The sequence below is a fragment of the Gymnoscopelus braueri genome, assembly GCF_963280865.1.
Source record: "Gymnoscopelus braueri genome assembly, chromosome: 11".
Taxonomy (NCBI): domain Eukaryota; kingdom Metazoa; phylum Chordata; class Actinopteri; order Myctophiformes; family Myctophidae; genus Gymnoscopelus; species Gymnoscopelus braueri.
The window spans coordinates 7,294,230-7,315,665 of record NC_137613.1 but is presented as its reverse complement, the minus strand read 5'-3'; the positions used below and the strand labels follow the sequence as shown (position 1 = coordinate 7,315,665).

Genomic DNA, 21,436 nt, shown 5'->3' with positions numbered 1-21,436 from the left:
AAAGTATTGGCATCAAAATGTACTTAAAGTACCAATAGAAAAAAGACTAAAATTTTTGAAAATAGCAGATCTACAAGCTCACAACGCGTCGCATCGCGACGCGTTGAGCTTGTAGATCTGCTATTTTCAAATAGCCTATGAATAAAATAGGGCTCAAAGTACCTCAAAATTGTATTTAAGTACAGTACTTGAGTAAATGTTACTTTACACCACTGTCTATGACTGACACTGCTATGAAGTATGACTCCATCATTTAGGCCAGGTTTTGGGCCGCTCAGAGTCTCCCCCCCCCCCCCCCGTTGACTTCCATCATTAAATTTAAGTCAAATATTTTCAAAATGCATAAAACATGTGAAAAGAACGTATTCAGAGGATATTTGACACTGCGAGATTATCTCCGAACAAACATACTGTACAGACACACTAGTAAGAAGGCTAGACTTCTGCTTTCAAAAAGACAAAATAAGGTAATCTAATATTTTATTTATTTTTGCTACTGGCCTCCTGCTGTTCACAGGCTGCAGTGAGCACAGCAGAGAGAGAGGCAGCTCAGACCCAAAAGCTATTTCCATCCTCTCTTAAAAACCCTTCAGTAAATAAAAGGCATCAAACATAGGGACAGTGGTGTAAAGTAACTAAGTACATTTACTTAAGTACAATTTTTAGTACTTTTTTTGAGTACTTTACTGGAGTATTTCCAATTTCAGTACTTTTACTTCTACTCCACTAAATCTCAGAGGCAAATATTGCACTTTTACTCCACTACAATTATTTGACAACTTTAGTTACTAGTTACTTTGCAATTATCAATTATTACATTATAAAACATACATTAACCACTTTAGCCCCATTTAATACCTAGGCTATTTGAAAATAGCAGATCTACAAGCTCGATGCGACGCGTTCTGAGCTTGTAGATCTGATCTGATTGTAGAGCTTGTAGATCTGATCTGTAGTACTTTTACTTTTGGTACTTTAAGTTCTTTTACTCAAGTACATTTTTTATTCCGGACTTTTACTTGTAACAGAGTATTTCTATATTGCAGTAGTGATACTTTTACTTAAGTAAAACATCTGAGTAGTTTTCCCACCACTGCATAGGGGTACGTTGTTACATTTGTATCACTGTGGAAATCTCAGAGAAAACGTATCGTTAACAAACATACTTTAACGATACGTTTTCTCTGAGATTTCCACAGATTTACACGTAGAGAGACGTATCGAATATCGACGTTTGGTCCAAAAGTATTGTGATGATGTCATCTCTAGGTCACATCACCTCGCAAATGCACAGATCAGCGATCCTATGTCGTGACTAACCGTGCGTGTGCGTGTGTGTGTGTGTGTGTGTGTGTGTGTGACTGTCTGTGTGTGTGTGTGTGTGTGTGTGTGTGTGTGTGTGTGTAGAAGGGAGTTTTTCCACGGTGTGGTTGATTAGTATCAGATCCCATGCAGCTCCTGGAATGCTTATGTTGGCAGCGCGGCGCAGCCGGCGGTCCAGAGAGTAAAATCCTCTGAAAACATCATTCCCTCCATGCTCTGTCCCTACAGACTAACAGCACAGCCTTTTCCCTATTTTAGTCATGAGAGAATGAGAGAGAGAAGGAGAGACGAGCCAGGTAACCACAGACAAACAAAGAGGAGGAACAAGGAGAAGAGGGACGATGGATGGATGAAGAGAAGAAAAGGAGGAGGCCAAGAGAAAAAAACGGAGGGGGGACGAAAACCAGTGGTGGAAGAAGTACTCAGATATTTTACTTATGTAAAAGTAGCAATACCACAATATAATAATACTCTGTTACAAGTGAAAGGCTTGTGTTCAAAATGTTACTTGAGTAAAAGTACAAAAGTATTGGCATCAAAATATACTTAAAGTACCAAAAGTAAAAGTACTAATGTTTCTATATCTACAAGCTCACAACGCGTCGCACAGATCGGCTATTTTCAAATAGCCTATGTATAAAATAGGGCTAAAGTGGTTAATGTATGTTTTATAATATAGTCATTTATATCTGCAAAGTAACTCGTCACTTAAGTTTTCAAATAATTGTAGTGGAGTAAAAGTACAATATTTGCCTCTGAGATGTGGTGGAGTTAGTAGAAGTAAAAGTACTGCAAACTGGAAATACTCAAGTAAAGTCAAAATACCTCAAGATTGTAGTTAAGTGCAGTACACATTGGGTGCCAAAACCGTATATATACTTCTTTTCAAATACAGCTGTTGAGTGCCAAAACCGTATATATACTGTTTTTGAAAAAAAAAAAAAAAATTCCTTCACAGCACCAGGAGATATCATTTTTCGAATATTTAGACTCCAATCCACTTCCTGGTTAACTTATGACTTCAAAAACCTGTATCTCGGCTCCTGTGTACTTTTTTTTTTACAATGTATTTTTAACTATTTTCAACTGGCTGCAACTATGGAACGGATTACCGAATGTTTTTAATTTTTTCCCCCCGATTGTACGAGACCTCTATGTGTGTAATGAGGGGATCACCGTGAGGACGGTGATCACTGAAAATATTTTGTGACTACTTGAAAAAGGTTCAAAAATGGTTAAAAATCCTGGCACTCAACGTATAATATTTTAATAAACCTCTGGCACCCAATGTGTTAAGTAAATGTACTTTTCCACCACTGACGAAAAGGAACTGAAGAAAAAGTCATGTTGGATTAGAAACATGAGCTCTGGGTCCATACGATGATGACTCCACCTACACCACACTGACCTCATTATGATGGGAGGAGGAGGAGGAGGAGGAGGAGGGAGGGGGAGAGAGAGAGCAGGAGGAGAACAGGGTGAATTTATGATGGGAGGAGGAGGGAGGGAGAGAGAGAGAGCAGGAGGAGAACATTTATGATGGAGGAGGAGGAGGGAGGGAGGGAGGGAGAGAGAGCAGGAGGAGAACATTTATGATGGGAGGAGGAGGAGGGAGAGAGAGCCGGAGGAGAACATTTATGATGGGAGGAGGAGGAGGAGGAGGAGGGAGAGAGAGCAGGAGGAGAACATTTATGATGGGAGGAGGAGGAGGGAGGGAGAGAGAGAGAGAGCAGGAGGAGAACATTTATGATGGGAGGAGGAGGAGGAGGAGGGGGGAGAGAGAGCAGGAGGAGGAGAACAGGGCGAGGGGGAAAAGGAAGCGAGGTGCGCAGGATGAGGAGACGGCTGAAGGAGAGAGAGGCGAAGAGGAGGAAAACAGAGGGAGGATGGCAAGAGGACAAGGGGAGGAGAGGAAAGGAGAGGAGGAGGAGAGAAGTGTGGAAAAAAAGAGAGAGATGGAGAGAGAAAGAGAGAGATGGAGAGAGAAAGAGAGGGGGGGAGAAACAGCTGAGGTCTCTCCTCTCCTCTCAGCATCCCAACATGACCATATGTTCACCTCCTCGCAGGAGACAGAGAGATGCTTGTACACTCTTGTACACTCTGTTGAGTGGCGGTGTCGCGCTGAAAATAGCCAATCTACAAGCTCACAACGCGTCGCAATGCGACACGTCATGTTGTGAGCTTGTAGATCTGCTATTTTCAGCACGCGACGACAGCATACGATAAAGCATCCATGGGCATCCGGGGGCCACATGCGGCCCCCACCTTCACGTAATGCGGCCCGCAGGTTAAAATCGGATTACTGATTTCTTATTGATTTCAAAAACATGCAAACATTACTTCCCGCTTTAATTACTTCAGTCTATATTAGTAGCTTAATGACTAGTATTAAAATTCTATCTATGCAATGTGGCCCTCTGGAGTCAGTGTGGAAATATAGTGGCCCTCTACATCATCAACGTTGCCCACCCCTAAGATAAAGTATATAAATAAGTTTAGAGAGAAAGACACAAGAGAAGCCAGTGGATGTTGTTGTCGTCTATCTGGGTAAAAGCGAGCGAGGGAGGAGGCTCTGTTCTGCGGTTCAAACCCCAACGACTTATTGGGAATGAGCGCAGACACATGTAAATATAGAGCTGCTGGGCGAAATATTAATTTCTGCCATGATTCACTTATCCAGAAATATCCACTCCACTGACAGATGAGGAAATGTGGGCATTTAGTTTACTACTGTGTCAGAGGGGGAAATTAAATTATTCACCCGAATCATCTCCAGTCTGACCTCTCTGTCGCTTCTCCTTAACCTTTCGTACACACGTCTGATTCCAGTAAATGAAGATAATAAAAACCCACAACAAAATGTGTCACAATACAGAGAGGTATCGGATATACATAATTATCTAAAGTATGTTTGGTCCATAACTACTGATAACGTTTAACCCATTAAGACCTGGAACTGTGTCATTTTTAGATTTGAGCTAAAAAGCATTATTTTACACTTTGGGCTATTCAAAAATAGCAGATCTACAAGCTCGTAGCGCGGCACTGAGTGCCGCGCTACGAGCTTGTATATCTGCTATTTTTGAAAATTCGTGAAAATGTGTGCAAATCTTTGAATATATATATTTTTAAAGCGAACATTTTTAATTCAAATCTTTGCTTCTGGGGGGGTCCCTGGAACAAAATATTTTGATGGGGGTCCGCGACCAAATACATATAATTTTGGGGGTCCTTGACATGAAAAAGATTGAGCACCACTGATATAGAAACATACGTTTTTCAGAAAACTGTTGGGATTTAGGAGACATGTAGAATCGGCTTCAGGTCTCAATGATTTAAGGCACTGACACAGTCCACACACACACACACACACAGTCAGCGGCTCAGTTGGAGTGTGTGTGTCACTATGATTCAGTGCCAGTGTATGACCTTGCCGACCTTGGTGTGAGTCTCTGCTGTGTGTGTGTGTTCTGGGCCAGGGGAGCAGCAACCCAACGCACAGTGTCAATTTAACAGAGTGTAAAAGATAGGCTCTCAGAGTGAAATGGCCTCTCGTCATTGTGCAGTGTGCACTGTGCACACGCAGCACATAAAAAACAACTGTGCATTGTAACCTGGTGCAGCGCTGAGCTTCACTTAAAGAAACCCAAGTGGAGTTTTTTTTTTTGATCACCCATAATGAATGAATAGGGCTTTGAGAGGAACTTAAGGAGCTGTGTGTGTTGCATGAGGGGCTTAAGCAGCACTTTAATGCGCATACCGTGTACCGGGCTACCCCCTGGCTTCTGGAGGGGCTTAAAAAGGAGCTCATGAGTTTAAAAAGGAGGAACGCTGAATTCAAGACAACAACAAAAAAACTATGTGAGAGAGAGACCACGAAAAGCAAACAGAAGCCTTACTGAAAAGGCCATGAAAGGGAGATTGCTTAATTGCTTAATTATGTTTGCCCAGCAATTCAGAAAACGCATATCTTTTCATAATGTGTGAACAAAGACAAGCATTCACATGTTGGTGATCTGTTATTTAAACCACACACAACCTCCAATAGCAAAGTCCAACATTTACTAAGGCATGTCATAACAATGGTATTTATGTAGCACGTTTCATACGAAACAGACAAAATGTGATTCACTAAACTAAAAGGATGACAAAAAATGTACAATCAAAATATAGCATAATATACAAATGACAGTAAGCATACCCCCCCCAACGCACGTCCATCCACACATGGACAAGACACAACCCACAACACACTGTACATAATAAAGTATACATAGAATAACCACCCACAGATAGCATGTCATGTAGACAGATGCCAGGTCATTGTTGGCCTGGCATCCTATAGTAGTGCATGGGTTCCCAAACTTTTCAGCCCGCGACCCTAAAATAAGGCGGCCATTGACTCGCGACCCCACCTAAACCTGGAGGTAATTTATGCACATAAACTTGCACGTTCGGTGCGCATTTGAAATGTATTAAAATGGTAAAATGTACTATTTCTAATAATTTTAGGTTGTATTTCATCCATTCTGTTGAATTAAAAAAAAAAAAAAAAAAAAAAAATGTTTTTTAATGACCCAAAATAATTTCGCGACCCCACCGTCAGTCTCCCGCGACCCCAAGTGGGATCGCGACCCCAACTTTGGGAACCCCTAGTTTCAATGTAGGCTGATGATAGGTTCTTGGTTTAAGTATGTATTTGTTATTATTAGATAACTGGTTTACTTATGTATTACTTTATTATTAGATACTATGTCTATGCATTTGATGTATTATGATGTATTATCTTGTGTCCTTGCTTACCGTAAATCGCTCTGGATTAACACATTGACTGCCAATCACGTAGATCTACGTGAAGTAAAAAAAAAATTCACCCAAAGACCAAGGAGATATGATTAGTTGAAGATCTAGACTCCTATCCACTTCCTTGTTAACTTAAAACTTAAAAAGTCTGTATTTCGGCTCCTGAGTACTTTTTTTTTTCCAATGAAAAACTCTGGCACTGGCTAAAAAAATATGAAAATACCTCTAGCAGTTAATGGGTTAAGAGCGTCTTCTAAAGGCCTAAACTGTAACTGTAACTGTAAACCCAAAGGCCTGAGAAATTGCTTAAATGCAGGTTCCACACAGAGATACCAGACTAATATCAACGCAGTGATATTAGTCTGGCCAATCAATGCCGGGCTACACAGGAGCAGCAGTCGGTCAAGTTCAAGCCCATGGGCGATTCGGCACAGGGTTGAGTTTCCATGTATGAGAAGGGGGGGGGTGGGGTGGAACGAGTTCAGCAGCTGCATTTTCAAAACATCTGGTTGTTGTTGTCATTAGTATTCATGTCATAGTAATACACAGATATGAAAACTATAACATATAGGTGGGGCTTATATCCAACTACATTACTTCACTATACCGTCCGTGATAGTGTTTGCTAGATAAAGTAGGCCTAGATTTTGTGTAGATGAGCTACTAATCACAGCCACACCCATCCTATAGCCTATGTTTAAATCAAATGCACTGTAGGCCGATAGTCTCAGCATGAGTGTTAGCCCATAACGTTATATAACCTTTCATAAGCATGACAAAATACCCTCAAAGTTCACCACAGAACCACCAACAGACACACTCGTATGCCCAACTTATACTGCGTTGTGCACTGGTGCTGCGCGCCGAATATGTGCCAATCTACAAGTTAAAAAAAGAACAGATCTACAAGCTCACATCACAGCGCAACAACACAGATCTGCTACATTGGGCATGCAAGAGCGGTGCATGAAGACATAACTCCGGCTTCATGAGCTGCATAAAGCCGTGTCATACATCCTCCACCTGCTGTGATATGAGCTGGACCAGGTTCTCAGCCCGGGTCACCTCCCACAGTGGTCCACCAGCCAGGTGGCTTCACTGGCTTGTATTTATTATCATAACACATCCTCTTCTTGTGTTTATCTATGTAAATCATGCCATCTGTTTTTTTTAATGCCAAACAGGAGTTGGTTGCATTTATTATATGAGCTACAGTTGAATTGTGTTTAGTGACTACATTGTACATTTACCCAGTTCTGATTTGATTCTACAGTACGTACAGTTAGCAGACCAGTGCCTGGTGATCTGAGATTTCTGATTGATCCCACAGTGAGTAACAAGCTTCCAGATCAACACCTATGCCAGACTTTTAAAAATGGTAAACGGTGCATTTATATATATAGCGCTTTTATCCAAAGTAAGCGCTTCACATAGATTGTGCATTACATTCACACACAACATTCACACACCGATGGTGGAGGAAACCATGCAAGGCACCAACCTGCTCATCGGGAGCAATTAGGGGTTTCAGCGTCTTGCTCAAGGACACTAACTCTGGGGGAGCCCGGGATCAAACTGGGAACCTTGCGGTTGCCATCCGGCCGCTCTACCGGGCCGCTCTACCCCTGAGCCACTGCCGCCCTAGCCTTGACACCTGCCAACAGTAGCTAAATATGGAAAAGGAAACGAGACCCGTTCTACAAAACACTGACGTTTTGCTGATGACATTTTAAGTTATCCAGCTGATTTCAGCAACATCCAGCAGATTGAGTTTGGTAGACAAGGTCACAAATATGGGAACAATATTGTCAAGGATGCACTGGTATTAAATTACTGGCCGAGACCAATAACCAATAATGCAAAATGTGCCCCTATCTATCTGCAGATCTGTTAATAATTAGACAAGTACCAATACATCGGTGCTCGCCTCGCCTCTACAAAGACAACACAGAATCCTTGACATGAGGGCTTTGGGAATGCCTGCTGGCTCCTCAGAGATAAAACACTCCGGTGGGCCTTTCTAATGAGTTGACAGCTAGCCTAAATGCTTATTTCTCTCTGCGTCGTACAATCTGTACAAGCTACTGTTAACAGACGGTGATGGAGAGCCTCGTCCTCCTCTGGGAGACGTGAGACAGAGCGGACCGGACGCCAGGGGAGAGAGAGGAGGCTGGGACTTAGGCCACTCACTCACTCTCACAGTAGATTCTATCCTGAAAAGCTCCACAGTCACAGACTAGTGCCCAGTCATCTGGCCCTGCTTGTTCCTGACAGAGCAGTAAAAAGCAGCCTGAAATATTAATGTCTGGTGTGTGTGTGTGTGTGTGTGTGTGTGTGTGTGTGTGTGTGTGTGTGTGTGTGTGTGTGGCATATGCACAGAGTGCACGGTGAAGGTGAGAGGACTGCAGTGAGAGTGAACGCTGGAAGAAAGACAGGAATAAAAGAGAGGAGTAGTATAAGAGGATGACAGAGACTCCCCAGACAGAGAGATCAGAGGCAGGATGAGGGCTCAGAACAGAAAAGGAAAGGAACGGAACAGGAGAAGGCACTCAATCGATATTTCCTCCACAAACGAAAAAGCAGAACTGTGTGATGTGATACAGTCCCCAGTCCTCCAGACACTAGCATTTTGTGAGTCACTATTCGAGCGCTCCACTCCCCTCTGGAGTCTGGCCGTGCCCAATCTGTCGCCCTAACAGCCCTCCACTCTTTCTGAATCTCTAATTCTGCATCCCACCCCCCCAGTCCTCTGTTCTCTCTCCACCCCCCCCATTCCTCTGTTCTCTCTCCACCCCCCCCCTAGATGCTGACTCAGCATATTCCTCAGACTCCCTCCTCCCTTCCTGCTCGGCTAGAAGACAAACGTTATCATCACAGACAGAAGTCTAGGGAGAAGGGTTATACTGGCCCCTGAGCTGTACTAACTAAGCCCCCCGATATGTCTACTGTCTGTCTGTCTGTCTGTCTGTCTGACTGACTGACTCAGAGTCCACTGTCTGGCTGCAGTCTAAATGTGTCCTGACCTGTCTGTCTGTCCGTCGGTTTCGTTGTGCATCTTGTGTCAATTTGCAAGTGTAACGTTGGGTTTGTCACCGCCAGTAGTGGAAGAAGTACTCAGATATTTTACTTAAGTAAAAGCAGCAATACCACAATATAAAAATACTCTGTTACAAGTAAAAGGCCTGTGTTCTTACTTAACTAAAAGTACAAAAGTATTGGCAACAAAATATACTTAAAGTACCAAAAGTAAAAGTACTAAAATGTTTGAAAATAGCAGATCTACAAGCTGACAACGCGTCGCATCACGACGCGTTGTCAGCTTGTGAGCTTGTAGATCGGCTATTTTCAAATAGACTAGGTATAAAATAGGGCTGAAGTGGTTAATGTATGTTTTATAATGTAATAATTTATATCTGCAAAGTAACTAGTAACTAAAGTTTTCAAATAATTGTAGTGGAGTAAAAGTACAATATTTGCCTCTGAGATGTAGTGGAGTAGAAGTAAAAGTGCTGAAAACTGGAAATACTCAAGTAAAGTAAAGAATACGTCGAAATTTTACTTAAGTACAGTATTTGAGTAAATGTACTTAGTTGCATACACAAATGAAATTAATTAACCATGACAATGAACGCACCAACACACAACCCAGAGAGAGATTCACTTATAGCAGTGAATGGTTGTTAGTTTCAGGGTCCCCACACATTTTTAGCAATGAAATTCCAAAACTTTTCCAAAACTTTTCCAGAACATTTAGCCCAATTTCCAGGCCTATATAACAATCATTCAGCGCAATAATGTGTCTCTTACTCCTATGTAGAATGCCCAAAGATAGGCAGTGTAGCAAAAATAAAGCATAGAATATAGAATAGTACAATTTCATTCAAAATTTCGTGCAAAATTAGGGCATAGCTCACTGGAAGACTCATTATGGCATCCGTATGACTTATTTTATTTAAATAATATTGCCTTGCATTTGCCCCATTTATGAATTCAAAAGTAATGAAGGATGCAAGGGCGTTTTAAATTACACTTTTGTTGTTGGTTTTCCTATGTTTTTCCTATTAAGTTAATATCAACAAGAGGATACTGTCAGCCACAAGGAGGGATGAACATAATTATGCAAAACAAATCAAGACTTAAAGTGCCATTTATTTTAGGAACAGTACAGTATTTCCAGACCAGTAGATGCTACAATATTTCAATGAATGCTCAAATAGCTAAAAACACTGAACAGGTAGAGTAAGTCAGTCAAATAAAATAATAAAATAAAAAAACAGCTTACTCCTGGTAATGTTAAAGTGCATTAAGTTAATGCTTACATATTTGGCTTCCCCTGGACAACACAATAAAATAAAATAAGTCAACTTAATCCTAAGCACAACAATTACAGTCAAACAGCACATTCCAACAGGAACGGGTCTAAGTAAGTCTAAGTAAGTAAAACAGCACAACAATAAACAGCAGTCATAGTGCAGTACACCTTCCAACCGATAGGGTCACGTTATTGAAAGCAAATCGATAAAAACGGAGAAAATGGCCACCGATCGGATTAAAATGCTTTTTATTGAACAATACGAAAGAAACAGGTACTTTTGGGGGCCCGTACACAATTGTAACAACCGTGGCCATAGGGTAAGCACTTTATATTTGAAATATGAACGTTCATGTAGATGCACGGGCCAAAAAGGGAGAAAGGTCAAACACTATTTTGAAGATCATCCATGACTGTCAGATAACATAATGACAGTCACGTACAGTATCAGGGCTATGAAGTTCTCTGTGAATGGAGGGATCGAGGATATGGGAGGGATACGTTACTAGCGTAACGGAAGCAGAGATTCACTAGCACCACCAGCTTCTCAAAACTTGGTTGTGTTGCTTTCACAACAGAAGAGTGAAGACACGCTCACATCTGCATCTCACAGCGACACAACTGTCCCTACAGCCAGGTCACACCATGTCAGCTCAGATCATCAGTGGCAAAGAGGTCTCAGCGTAAGTTGATTTCATTTATCTTATTAATAGTACATACTTGTCTTTGAATGGATGAAGCATGCTATAATGAGCCATGCTGTCTGTCTGTGTGCGGCGGGCTAACTCCTGTTTCTTCTGATGTCAAGTTCTATATTGTTATTATTACATTAATCAATTCATTCATTGAACTGAGTCATCTTGGAATCTTAAAAACTTCCTTACAAGAGCTGGCCTGGGCTGGTACATTTATTAATTGTCTTGAGCTTGAGTGACAATGAATGGATTGTTATAAAGTGGCATTGTGTGTGTTGACCACGTGTATCAAAATCAATAATGCAGGGATTTTAATATGACATGTTTGTATCCTAATAATGATTGGACTGAGAAATGAGCAAAACTGGACGGAGGAGTGTATGGCCAGGTTTGAATTGGTGCCATATACCCTCTGAAGTCAGGTCAGGGTCAGCCTTGACCACTGTTTGTGATTAATTGGTTAGGTATTATGTAATAAGTTTATATATTGTGGCCTTTGCCCTTTACGCATGGGGAGTGACCTGTGGTGATGTTGACTGAGACTTTTATGGCATTCTTCAGAGCTGATTATTGCCAAAACAATGCCTTTGCATTCCTATTTTTCACTGCCTATATAGGCTTGTAAACAAAACAAACAATGCAAATAAATAGCAGTTACCACTATTTTCATTCTTTCATTTCTCTTAGCTTCTCATCAATTTGCTTTTCAATGTCTTGCAGGCTTGTTTTTTTTTCTTTAGCTGAACGGCGGAGGCTGTTGGACTTTGCAATGAAGGTAAGTTTGCTAGTGGTCTCTGCCTTTTCTGCAAACTCATCTGCAGCTTTCTCCATGGCTTTGGAGTCAGCATCAATTCTAGCCCTCTTTTTTTTCAGCTCACCTAATTCATCCATGAGAGTCTGTCTTTTCATAACAAGACTCTGTCTACTTTTCTCTCTCTTTTGCTCATCAAGGTGGGCAACATACTTCTGCCTTGCACCTGAAGCTGATGCGAGCAGTTCTTTTGTGAGCTTAACCTTACAAACCCCTCCAACTGCCCTGATATGGTCAATGATGAGTCTCAGTGCCACTAAAGACGTTTGCTTCAGATTTTCCACCACAACTTCTTTATTCACAGAAAATCCCCTCTCCACACTTGCCTGTCCATGGGACATCACAAGGAGCACCTTCACCACATCCCACAGATGTTTGAATTTACTGCTAGAGCCCATAGTCTCATGAAACAAAGTATCCACTCTATCTGAGGAGGGGTCAAATTCTCTGAACCCTGGAGTGATCAGAGAGAAATCACAGAATTCCTTGTACTCTCTCAAGACATCATCACATACTGACTCCTGCACTTGATTTGCAGCCACAAGGGTCTGCAGGACTCTCTTCATTTTGTTCCCACACTGCTCTTTGTTTGCAACCATTTGTCTTGGATCTAGGCATTGCATGTTTCTAACAAGTGGGTACTGCACAGGTGACTTGTTAACAAACTTGCGCAAGAGTGAAATGAGGAATTTTTTACAATCTGTTTTTATCTCAAGCACCTGCCTCTCTGAGATCTTTTTCTGGTTTTTCAGTTTACTGAGTGCTGTTTCTGCTGTAAAACCAATGTCCACCTTTGAAGCATCCTTGTGTTCACTTGCTTGCTCAAAGGGCACCTGGAGAACTTTGTATGCAGAGGTAGCCTCTTTCATGGTCTTCTCTGTGATGAAACGGTCCATAAGCCCTCCAGACAGAACAAAGCAGAACACATTTCTTTTGTTATTGCTCCATCTATGTCAATACTTTTTCTCATGACTACATTAACAAGCTATTAAAGGCCAAATCATTAATATGAGTTTACTGGCTCCATTGGTAACTGACTGTCTTCATCAGAAATATTTTTTTTAACAAATGTATTTATACATGGACTGACAATAATATTTGTCATATTTATGTTCTAGCTTAAAATTGTATTTCAATGTGCATTGATTAATCACTGGAGCAAAATTGGATATTACTGTAAAATATCTCTCTTTGTGGTATTACATCTTAAGGTCAATAGAGGGCTCATGCATTTCATTAATAACAAAGCCAGTATTATTATAATATCTGGCCACTCAACAGTAATGGAAAAACTTTTCAGATTCGTTTTTCTTAAATAAAAGTAGCAATACCACAATGTAGAAATTGACATCAAAACAAAAAGTACCAAAAGTAGAAGTACAGTATGCAGATTGTCCCATTTCACAAGTAATTTTTCTCCAAAATGTTTTCAAAATGTGTCAAAATCTTTTGGAAATAGCTGATCTACAAGCTCACAACAAATCACAATATGAGCTTGTAGATCGGCTATTTTCGAAAAGACAAGGTACAAAATATGGCTTAATTGGTTAATGCACAGTTTGTAATAATCTTAAATCTACAAAGTAACTTGTAAGTTTTCAAATAACTGCAGTGGAGTAAAAAGTTAATTATTTGCCACAGAGATGCATGTAGTGGAGTAGAAGTATTGAAAATTTGACAAATATAAGTGAAATTATCTAAAATAAATACTTTGTACTCTTTATGTAAATGTAGGACTATAAATAATATTTTACTATAGAAGGGCTATATATAATTACCTTTTATGAGCCTGTACATGTCCTCACTCATGAATGGTAACATTGGCTTATCCGTTTGGTATTGGACCAGGAAGGGAGTGACTTGCTTGGCTATGCTCAGGAATATTGAGGCTTTCACTACAAACAGTGGATCTGCAGAGGCTTTCTTGACCTCCTGGAACGACTTGATCTTTGGCTCTGGTACTTCCTTTCTTGCCACTGCGTCAATGTACTTAATAATGTGAGGCCACAACAATAGTCCTCTCTCACAAACGGTCACATTTTCAACCCATCGGTGCTGGCAGAATTTAAGCATGGGCGTGTCACAGCCTGTGGCTTTTATGAAGTCTTCTCTGCGCGCGGGGCTGTCTTTAAACATCCAATACATCATGGAGAGAGTATGGTCCACCTCCCATCCAGTTGCCCGGTATCCATCCTTGAACGCATTATGCAGTGTGTGCAGACCGCACGACCCGATGTTCAGTAGGGATTTGTTAACTTGGGCAAGTTGAGATTGAAGTAAATTAAACGCTTTCCAATTTACATTCGGCCCATCCATGGATAGCTGCACAAGGTTCTTTATTCCAGTATCGGATAGCATATTTTGCATCCGTTCAACTATGTCCTGGGCAGCTGCGTGGCCTAGGAACTCAGAGCCAACATACCTGGTTTTCACCTCCCCCCCGTCCCAAATCCGAACATGCAGGTCCATCTGCTTCATTTGGAGCGGTTTGTTGAGACTTTCGTCGAACATCAACGTGTAAGCAGCCTGCCTGGATACCTCTCTTACGAGGAGTGACTTAAAGTAGGGTCCCAGTCCAAATGTACTGAGGTACGCACATTTTGTTTCCCCACACGCAAATTTGGACGCTATTGCACTGTCGGGAAACATAGCTCTGAAAAGCTCACTCGTGTTGGCGCTGGAGGTAAACGAATAGTGAGAGTCCACTGTTTTAAGTGCCCACAACACTTCAGCCGACAGCTGGTCAAATGAAGCTGCGACGGCTTGGTTGAGCGTGGGTTGTTGTTGTCTTGCGGTCGTGCAAGAAGCACCAGTTGGACCTGGCCTTACATCAGGTGTAAAATAGGTGCCGACACCAGCGGTCTGTTGAGCAGCCTTTTTGAGGTCGAGGTGTTTTTTGCTTTTCGCATGACTGACCAGCGCCGATTCCCCCATGTTCCCAACATCAAAAGTTTTGTGGCATAACTTGCAGCCAGCTCTATTCGGGTCCTCATCTCGCTTTATCCAGTCTTTAAACTTTTCATTTGTAATCCACAAATTATTAAACGAACATTTCCCTGGCATTGTGGATCATACTAGTTCAACCGATATATTTTAACTGCATTCAATCGTTTACGCTTCACCGACGATTCACGTGTTGCTCGCAATTGTTTGTTGGGACAGCAAACGCACAACCTGCACAAGTTGCCAGGTTGGTGTCACGTGACAAAACGAACAGCTCTACAAGCTAACTACTCATCACGCTGCAGCATGTTGTGAGCTTGTAGATCTGTTCTTTTTATCACGTGACACCAACCTGGCACCCTATGCAGTGCAACCTAACAATTGAGACATACATTAGGCTGCCATCACACAGCCCGTTCGGCGAAAAACTACTTATGTTACATATTTCGTGTAATGTTATACATGTTTATGAAAATGTTTTGTATTAACAAAATCAATAGCCAAAAACAATGCATAGCCAAATATTTTTCCAGGACCCTTGATAAATTCCAGGACCTTTGATCAATTCCAAAACTTTTCCAGTACTGGATTTTTTTTTTTTCAATTTCAAAACTTTTCCAGGAATTTCATGACCGTGGGGACCCTGTAGTTTACAAGAGGTTGCCACAGCTTATGGTAATGTTAATGTTGTGTGAACACTGAACTACTTTTCTCAACCACCACTTGGAAACGGTGCTGTCAATCAAACGCTCCGTCTGTCATCATCACACAGACCCCAGACACTCAGCCACGCCTTCATTACTCTCATCTCTCTTTGAAGAGGTTTTCAATGGTCTCTCTGAGTTTACCACATTAACACCAGTAATGTCAAGTCAAGTTTAAAAATAATTCCTGCAGTTCAATTGCAGCATGACTTAGAAGGAGAGGAAAAAAACTAAACAAAACAAACAGTACACATTCAGAATGTTTAGTCTGAGAGTCCAGATCAGCAAGATGGATCTTGGCAAGAAAAAAGGTCACATTCCACTCTTATGATGATATGAAACACACAGCAGCGAGCGCACAGAGCAAAAGGAAGAAAGAAAGTATGAGGAGAAAACAAGAGAGATGAAGACAGAGATGGATTGACAGAGAGATGGAGAGAGAGAGAGAGTCGAGACCTCCTCCAAACAATGAGCTTGTCTCTCTCTTAGCCCCTCCCCCACAGCCCTGAAACAGTCTGGAGCTCTCCCTCTGTGACAGACAATGGCTGGCTTCTCTCTCAAAACACACGCAGACGCACACACACACACACACGACCGTCTGATCCAAAATAACAACAACCCCCCCCCCCCTCCTAAACCAGTGGTTTTCAACCCTTTTCACATCACGGTCCATTATTTATTCAGCATTTGAGCCACGGATGAACCACCGTTTGATGAGATTTAGACTCTCAGACCCCAATATGTAGAATATTTTGTTATCGTTTGGATACGGTTTTGTCCACAATTCCATCCATGCTGTATTGATGTTGGTACCAATAGGAGAGATGACAGGCAAACGCTGATCAAAACAACAATTCTGCAGATGCTTAACAATAATTTAACTCTTGAGAGTGTAAAATTAAACCTTGGTTTCATTTCACACTCTCAAGAGTTAAAGATCTATAAGGGTCCATTTGGTTACCAACTCTCCCAAGGACCACTGGTGGTCCCCGGACCACTGGTTGAGAACCACTGTCCTAAACAATCCACAGGAACGCCATCATGCACTCAATGTAGTAACTTTATAGCGTAATACAGGATTAGATCATGATGTTCTTTTTTTTTTTTGAAGGAGAAACGTACTGGATCTTTGTGTCCTTGAATGTTTTCCTTGAATTGAGTACAAAGGACCCCAATGGAAACAAGCCATAGTGCTTTCTTGGGGTTTAAAATCCTCTTAGCAGACCTTGTATTGAACTGTACTTTCCTGTGCTTTTTTTTGGGGTTGCAAACTGCTGATAAAGCATTCAATCAATCAATCAGAATTCCTCAGGCTGAAGCTAAACTTTAGCTTTAGAGTGTAGATAGGACCGTTTTAAAATCAGATTAGCAGTGTTTCGAGAGAATCATCATGCTGATGATGATGGCAGATGGTTTAGGTCTCAAATCAGTGGTTCTCAACATTTTTAGGCCGTGACCCCCCAAAATAATCATATTTGAACTGGGGACACCCAAAAATAATCATATTTGAACTGGGGACCATCCAAAATATTCACATTTGAGTTGAGGCATTACATTTAGTTTTACTCGGTTCCACAGATAAATATTGTGGAAAATAGCCGATCTACAAGCTCACAACGTTGTGTGCTTGTAGATCAGCTATTTTCTGTGGGTTAGGAGGACCCTGGTCTAAAATGAGCAGCCAGCCCAGAAGAGGAAAGAGAAGAGAAGACTTGTGTGACTGTGGAACAAAATCATATTTCCACTCACAAGGAGAAATCTGCTCCTCCCTTCTTTCTGCTCCTCATTCATAACTGGTAATAATTCATGAACCACAGCAGATGCTGCAGTGTCTGTCCAGCAGCAAATCTGCAAATCTAACACCTATAGGGCAGTGGTCCTCAAACTTTTTCACATCAAGGACCCCCAATTCCCAAATTGATCAATATTTGGCCGCGAACCCCCCCCCCCCATCTGAAAATGTGTTGTGCCAGGGACCCCCGGAAGCAAAGATTTGTGTTAAAAATGTTCAAGATTTTTTGAAAAAATAGCAGATCTACAAGCTCACTATGAGCTTGTATATCTGCAATTTTTTTGAAACGCCAACGTGATGCTGTATCAACTACTCTTGCTGGGGACCCCCTGGGACCCCCTGGCCCCCATTTAGAGAACCGATGCTATAGGGGTAATGGTCTTACAAATGGACCCCTCGGGAGATCTCAGTGTGTGACTGATCCATCATGGTTCGATCCCCTCCTCCGTCCTCTCACTCACCTTGAAGTTGCTGGAGTTGACCCATCCCGTCAGCTCGTCCACCGTCTTGTCCAGCCGGGGCTTGTCGTGCTCCACGTCCGGGGACCGCTGGGGGTCCGCCAGGTAGTCGATGAGCTCCTGGCCCACCTGCAGCCTGCGGGTCACGTCCTTCTGCACGACCTGCTGGTAGAAATAGTCCATGTTGTCATGGTCCTCCATGACAGGAGCACAGCAGGAGGTGCCCTGTGTGTGTGTGAGAGCAGGAGGAGGAGGAGGAGGAGACACCGGTCTCTGGTGGATCGATGGAGGAGACTGAAGGAGGAGGGTGGCAGAGATCCAGGAGGAGAGAGTAGCCCTGCCTGGGGACGAGGAGGTTCACTGTGGTGGTCCCGTCGGGGGGAGAGGAGGAGGAGGAGGAGGGGGGAGAAGGAGAACGGAACTGTGTGTAATCATTAAACACACACACCCCTCCGATGAGAAAATAATGGACTCAACATGTATTGTGTGTGTGTGTATTGTCACTAAAACACAACAAACACCCTGTGTAATAAATTAAGACTTAACACTAACTACACACTACTAGTGTGTGTGTGTGTGTGTGTGTGTGTGTGTGTGTGTGTGTGTGTGTGTGTGTGTGTGTGTGTGTGTGTGTGTGTGTGTGTGTGTGTGTGTGACCATTAAAGCCACACTAATAAGAGTCTATAACACCCCCTCCACCTCCTATAATACACTATAACACCTCCTCCACATTAAAGCCACACTAATAGTCTATAACAGCTCCTCCACGTTTCAAGCCAAAGGCTTAAACTTTGATTTTTCTCCTCTTGTTGTGTTTGCTTCAGTATCCCAGTGTTATTCCCTTTGCTGCTTTAAACCCTCCTTTAAAAACACAATAAGTTCCAGATAAAGTTGTGTTGTTGAGATCCCTGGAACAACAGATCCACATGAAAACCCAACCAGCAGCACCGGGTCCACTGAGCTGGAAAACCCCAAACCCGCCGAAAAACAGCCTCTCCAGTCGGCCAGGCTCAGCACTATGGAGCCGCTGCAGGCATCAGTTAGCGCTTAGCTTCAGTTAGCTTCAGTTAGCTTCACGAGGCTAAGCTAAGTCCTCTCTCTCTCTCTCTGCAGGCCCGCCTGGCTGCTATGATAACACTAGCGGTAACAAACACTCCATGAGAGACAATTAAAGTCTCCTTTCCGTTAGAAAAAAGAGCTTCAAATCTTCCTGAAGCTCCGGCTCCTCTCCGGCTCAACGTAGCGCCACTGTAACTCTGTGTGTGTGTGTGTGTGTGTGTGTGTGTGTGTGTGTGTGGGGGTCAGTCAGCGGGACAATAATAAGGCTGTGTCCGTTAAAGAGCCTCTATGAGCGGGTCTGTTCTGTTGGTCCTGCCGCTCGGCCGGTCACTGCGGTTAGAGCATATAGTGACTGACTGACCCCATAGCCCGGAGGGGCGGCCGTTAGTGTGTGCGCGTGTTGGCTGGTTTGTTTTGTTTTTTAGTGGCATTATTATTATTATTATTAGTATTAATAATAATAACAATAAATCATAATAACAATAAATAATCATAATCATAATCATAATCATAATCATTATTATTATTATTATTATTCGATCCACTTATAAGACATAATATTATAATAATTTTATACTATATTATAAAATATATAATATACTATAATATATAACAATGTTAAGACATAGGCATAATTTTAAGACATAGACATATAGGCAAAAAATGCGAGGTGTTGTGAGCTTGTAGATCGGCTATTTTCACAATATTTATCTGTGGAACCGAGTCAAACTAAACGTAATGCCTCAACTCAAATATGATTATTTTGGGTGGGCCCAATAATGATAATAGTAAATAATAATTACTATTATTATTATATGTTATTTACTTTTTCTTTTGTTTACACATATATTCCTCAACTCAGATACAACTAAATGTTATAGTTTTATGTATAAAAAAACGAAACATACATACAATGGTATTTTCTCTGTAAAGTAAGTAAAAGTAGTGATACCACAATATAAAAATACTGTTACAAGTAAAAGGACTGTGTTCAAAATGTTACTTGAGTAAAAGTACAAAGGTATTGATATCAAAATATACTTAAAGTACCATAAGTAAAAGTACCAAAATGTTTGAAAATAGCAGATCTACAAGATCACAACAAGTCGCGATGCGACGCGTTGTGAGCTTGAAATTGTACTTAAGTACAGTACTTGAGTAAATGTACTAGGTTACTTTACACCACTGATTATTACTGTCAGCCAATCGGAGCCAATTATTCGGGCTATTCCGTTCAGGCTATGGGATCTGGAGGAGGAGGAGGCGCCAACCAGCGAGGCCGAGGCGAAGGGGTCCTTCGGCACCGCACAGCTGTCCAGCGCAGTGCCCGATGGAACATTTCGAATAATCACACCGTTTCACACAAAATGTGCCTGATTACTTTGTAAGCGAGAATATAGATCGATTCTACCAAATATCGTCATATCACACAGGCAGCAACCAACCAACCATATCTGTGTGTGTGTGTGTGTGTGTGTGTGTGTGTGTGTGTGTGTGTGTGTGTGTGTGTGTGTGTGTGTGTGTGTGTGTGTGTGTGTGTGTGTGTGTGTGTGTGTGTGTGTGTGTGTGTGTGTGTGTTATGTCAATTTAGATGGATCTTTGGTGACCTCCAGTGGGGAGATGTAGACATGACCTGACTCTTGTGGCACTAACACGTAAAATGTACATGTTAAAATAAACCATAGATTAGTCTCTCTCTGCCTCAGTAGATTGTTTAGAACATACATGCAAGCCCTGTGGCTGTGGGTCGGGACCCCCACGGCCCAGGGGGGGTCCCCACATTATAATTGGCGGGTCCTCAGATGACATTAAAGGGACAATTTAAGGACTTTTAATACCTAAAAAAAGAAAAGAAAAGATTTGAAATGAAAAAAAGACTTGGATTGAACCTGGATTAAAAGTAATGAACACATTATACTATCAAATAATATAAGACATAAGCAAAAACGTTGTGAGCCTGTAGATTTTCACAATATTTATCTGTGGAACCGAGTCAAACTAAATGTAAAGTCTCAACTCAGATATTATTATTTTGGGTGGTCCCCAGTTCAAATATGATTACTTTGGGTGGTCCCCAGTTCAAATATGATTATTTTGGGTGGTCCCCAGTTCAAATATGATTATTTTGGGTGGTCCCCAGTTCAAATATGATTATTTTGGGTGGTCCCCAGTTCAAATATGATTATTTTGGGGGGTCGTGGCCTGAAAAGGTTGAGAACCACTGATTTAGACCAAAGCCATCATCATCAGCATGATGAGGAGCAGTCTTATCTCAAAACACTGCTGATCTGATTTAAAACGGTCCTATTCTAGCCTGAAAGGGTTGAGAACCACAGATTTAGAACATAGGCTACATGCAGGCCCTGTGGACTGAAGTCTCGCTCTGACCGCCTTCAGGTGGGCGAGCCTTTCCACAGGGCGAGCCAGCGCTCTGGACAGAGTTCAGCACCTCGGACAGCGTTCAGCACCTCGGACAGCTCCTAGAGGCCAAGGTGTTACTTGATAGCGAGCCAATCTCTATGATCAATCAGCTTGA

General features: G+C 41.9%; 1 protein-coding gene across 11 annotated transcripts in view; it reads right to left on the bottom strand.

Annotated features, from left to right (window-relative positions):
- Window positions 1-19,147, bottom strand: part of clasp2 (cytoplasmic linker associated protein 2) — a 139,867-nt gene extending 120,720 nt beyond the window's left edge. For 3 of the 11 annotated variants that reach the window (XM_080441468.1, XM_080441471.1, XM_080441474.1), the window contains exon 1: window positions 17,845-19,144. In XM_080441468.1, coding sequence (XP_080297594.1) covers window positions 17,845-18,042 — 198 coding nt within the window. In that variant the 5' untranslated portion in view covers window positions 18,043-19,144. Of the gene's footprint in view, window positions 1-17,844 lie in introns of all 11 variants that reach the window. The other 8 variants (XM_080441464.1, XM_080441469.1, XM_080441470.1 and 5 more) reach the window with 5 other exon arrangements.
- Window positions 19,148-21,436: the final 2,289 nt, after the last annotated feature.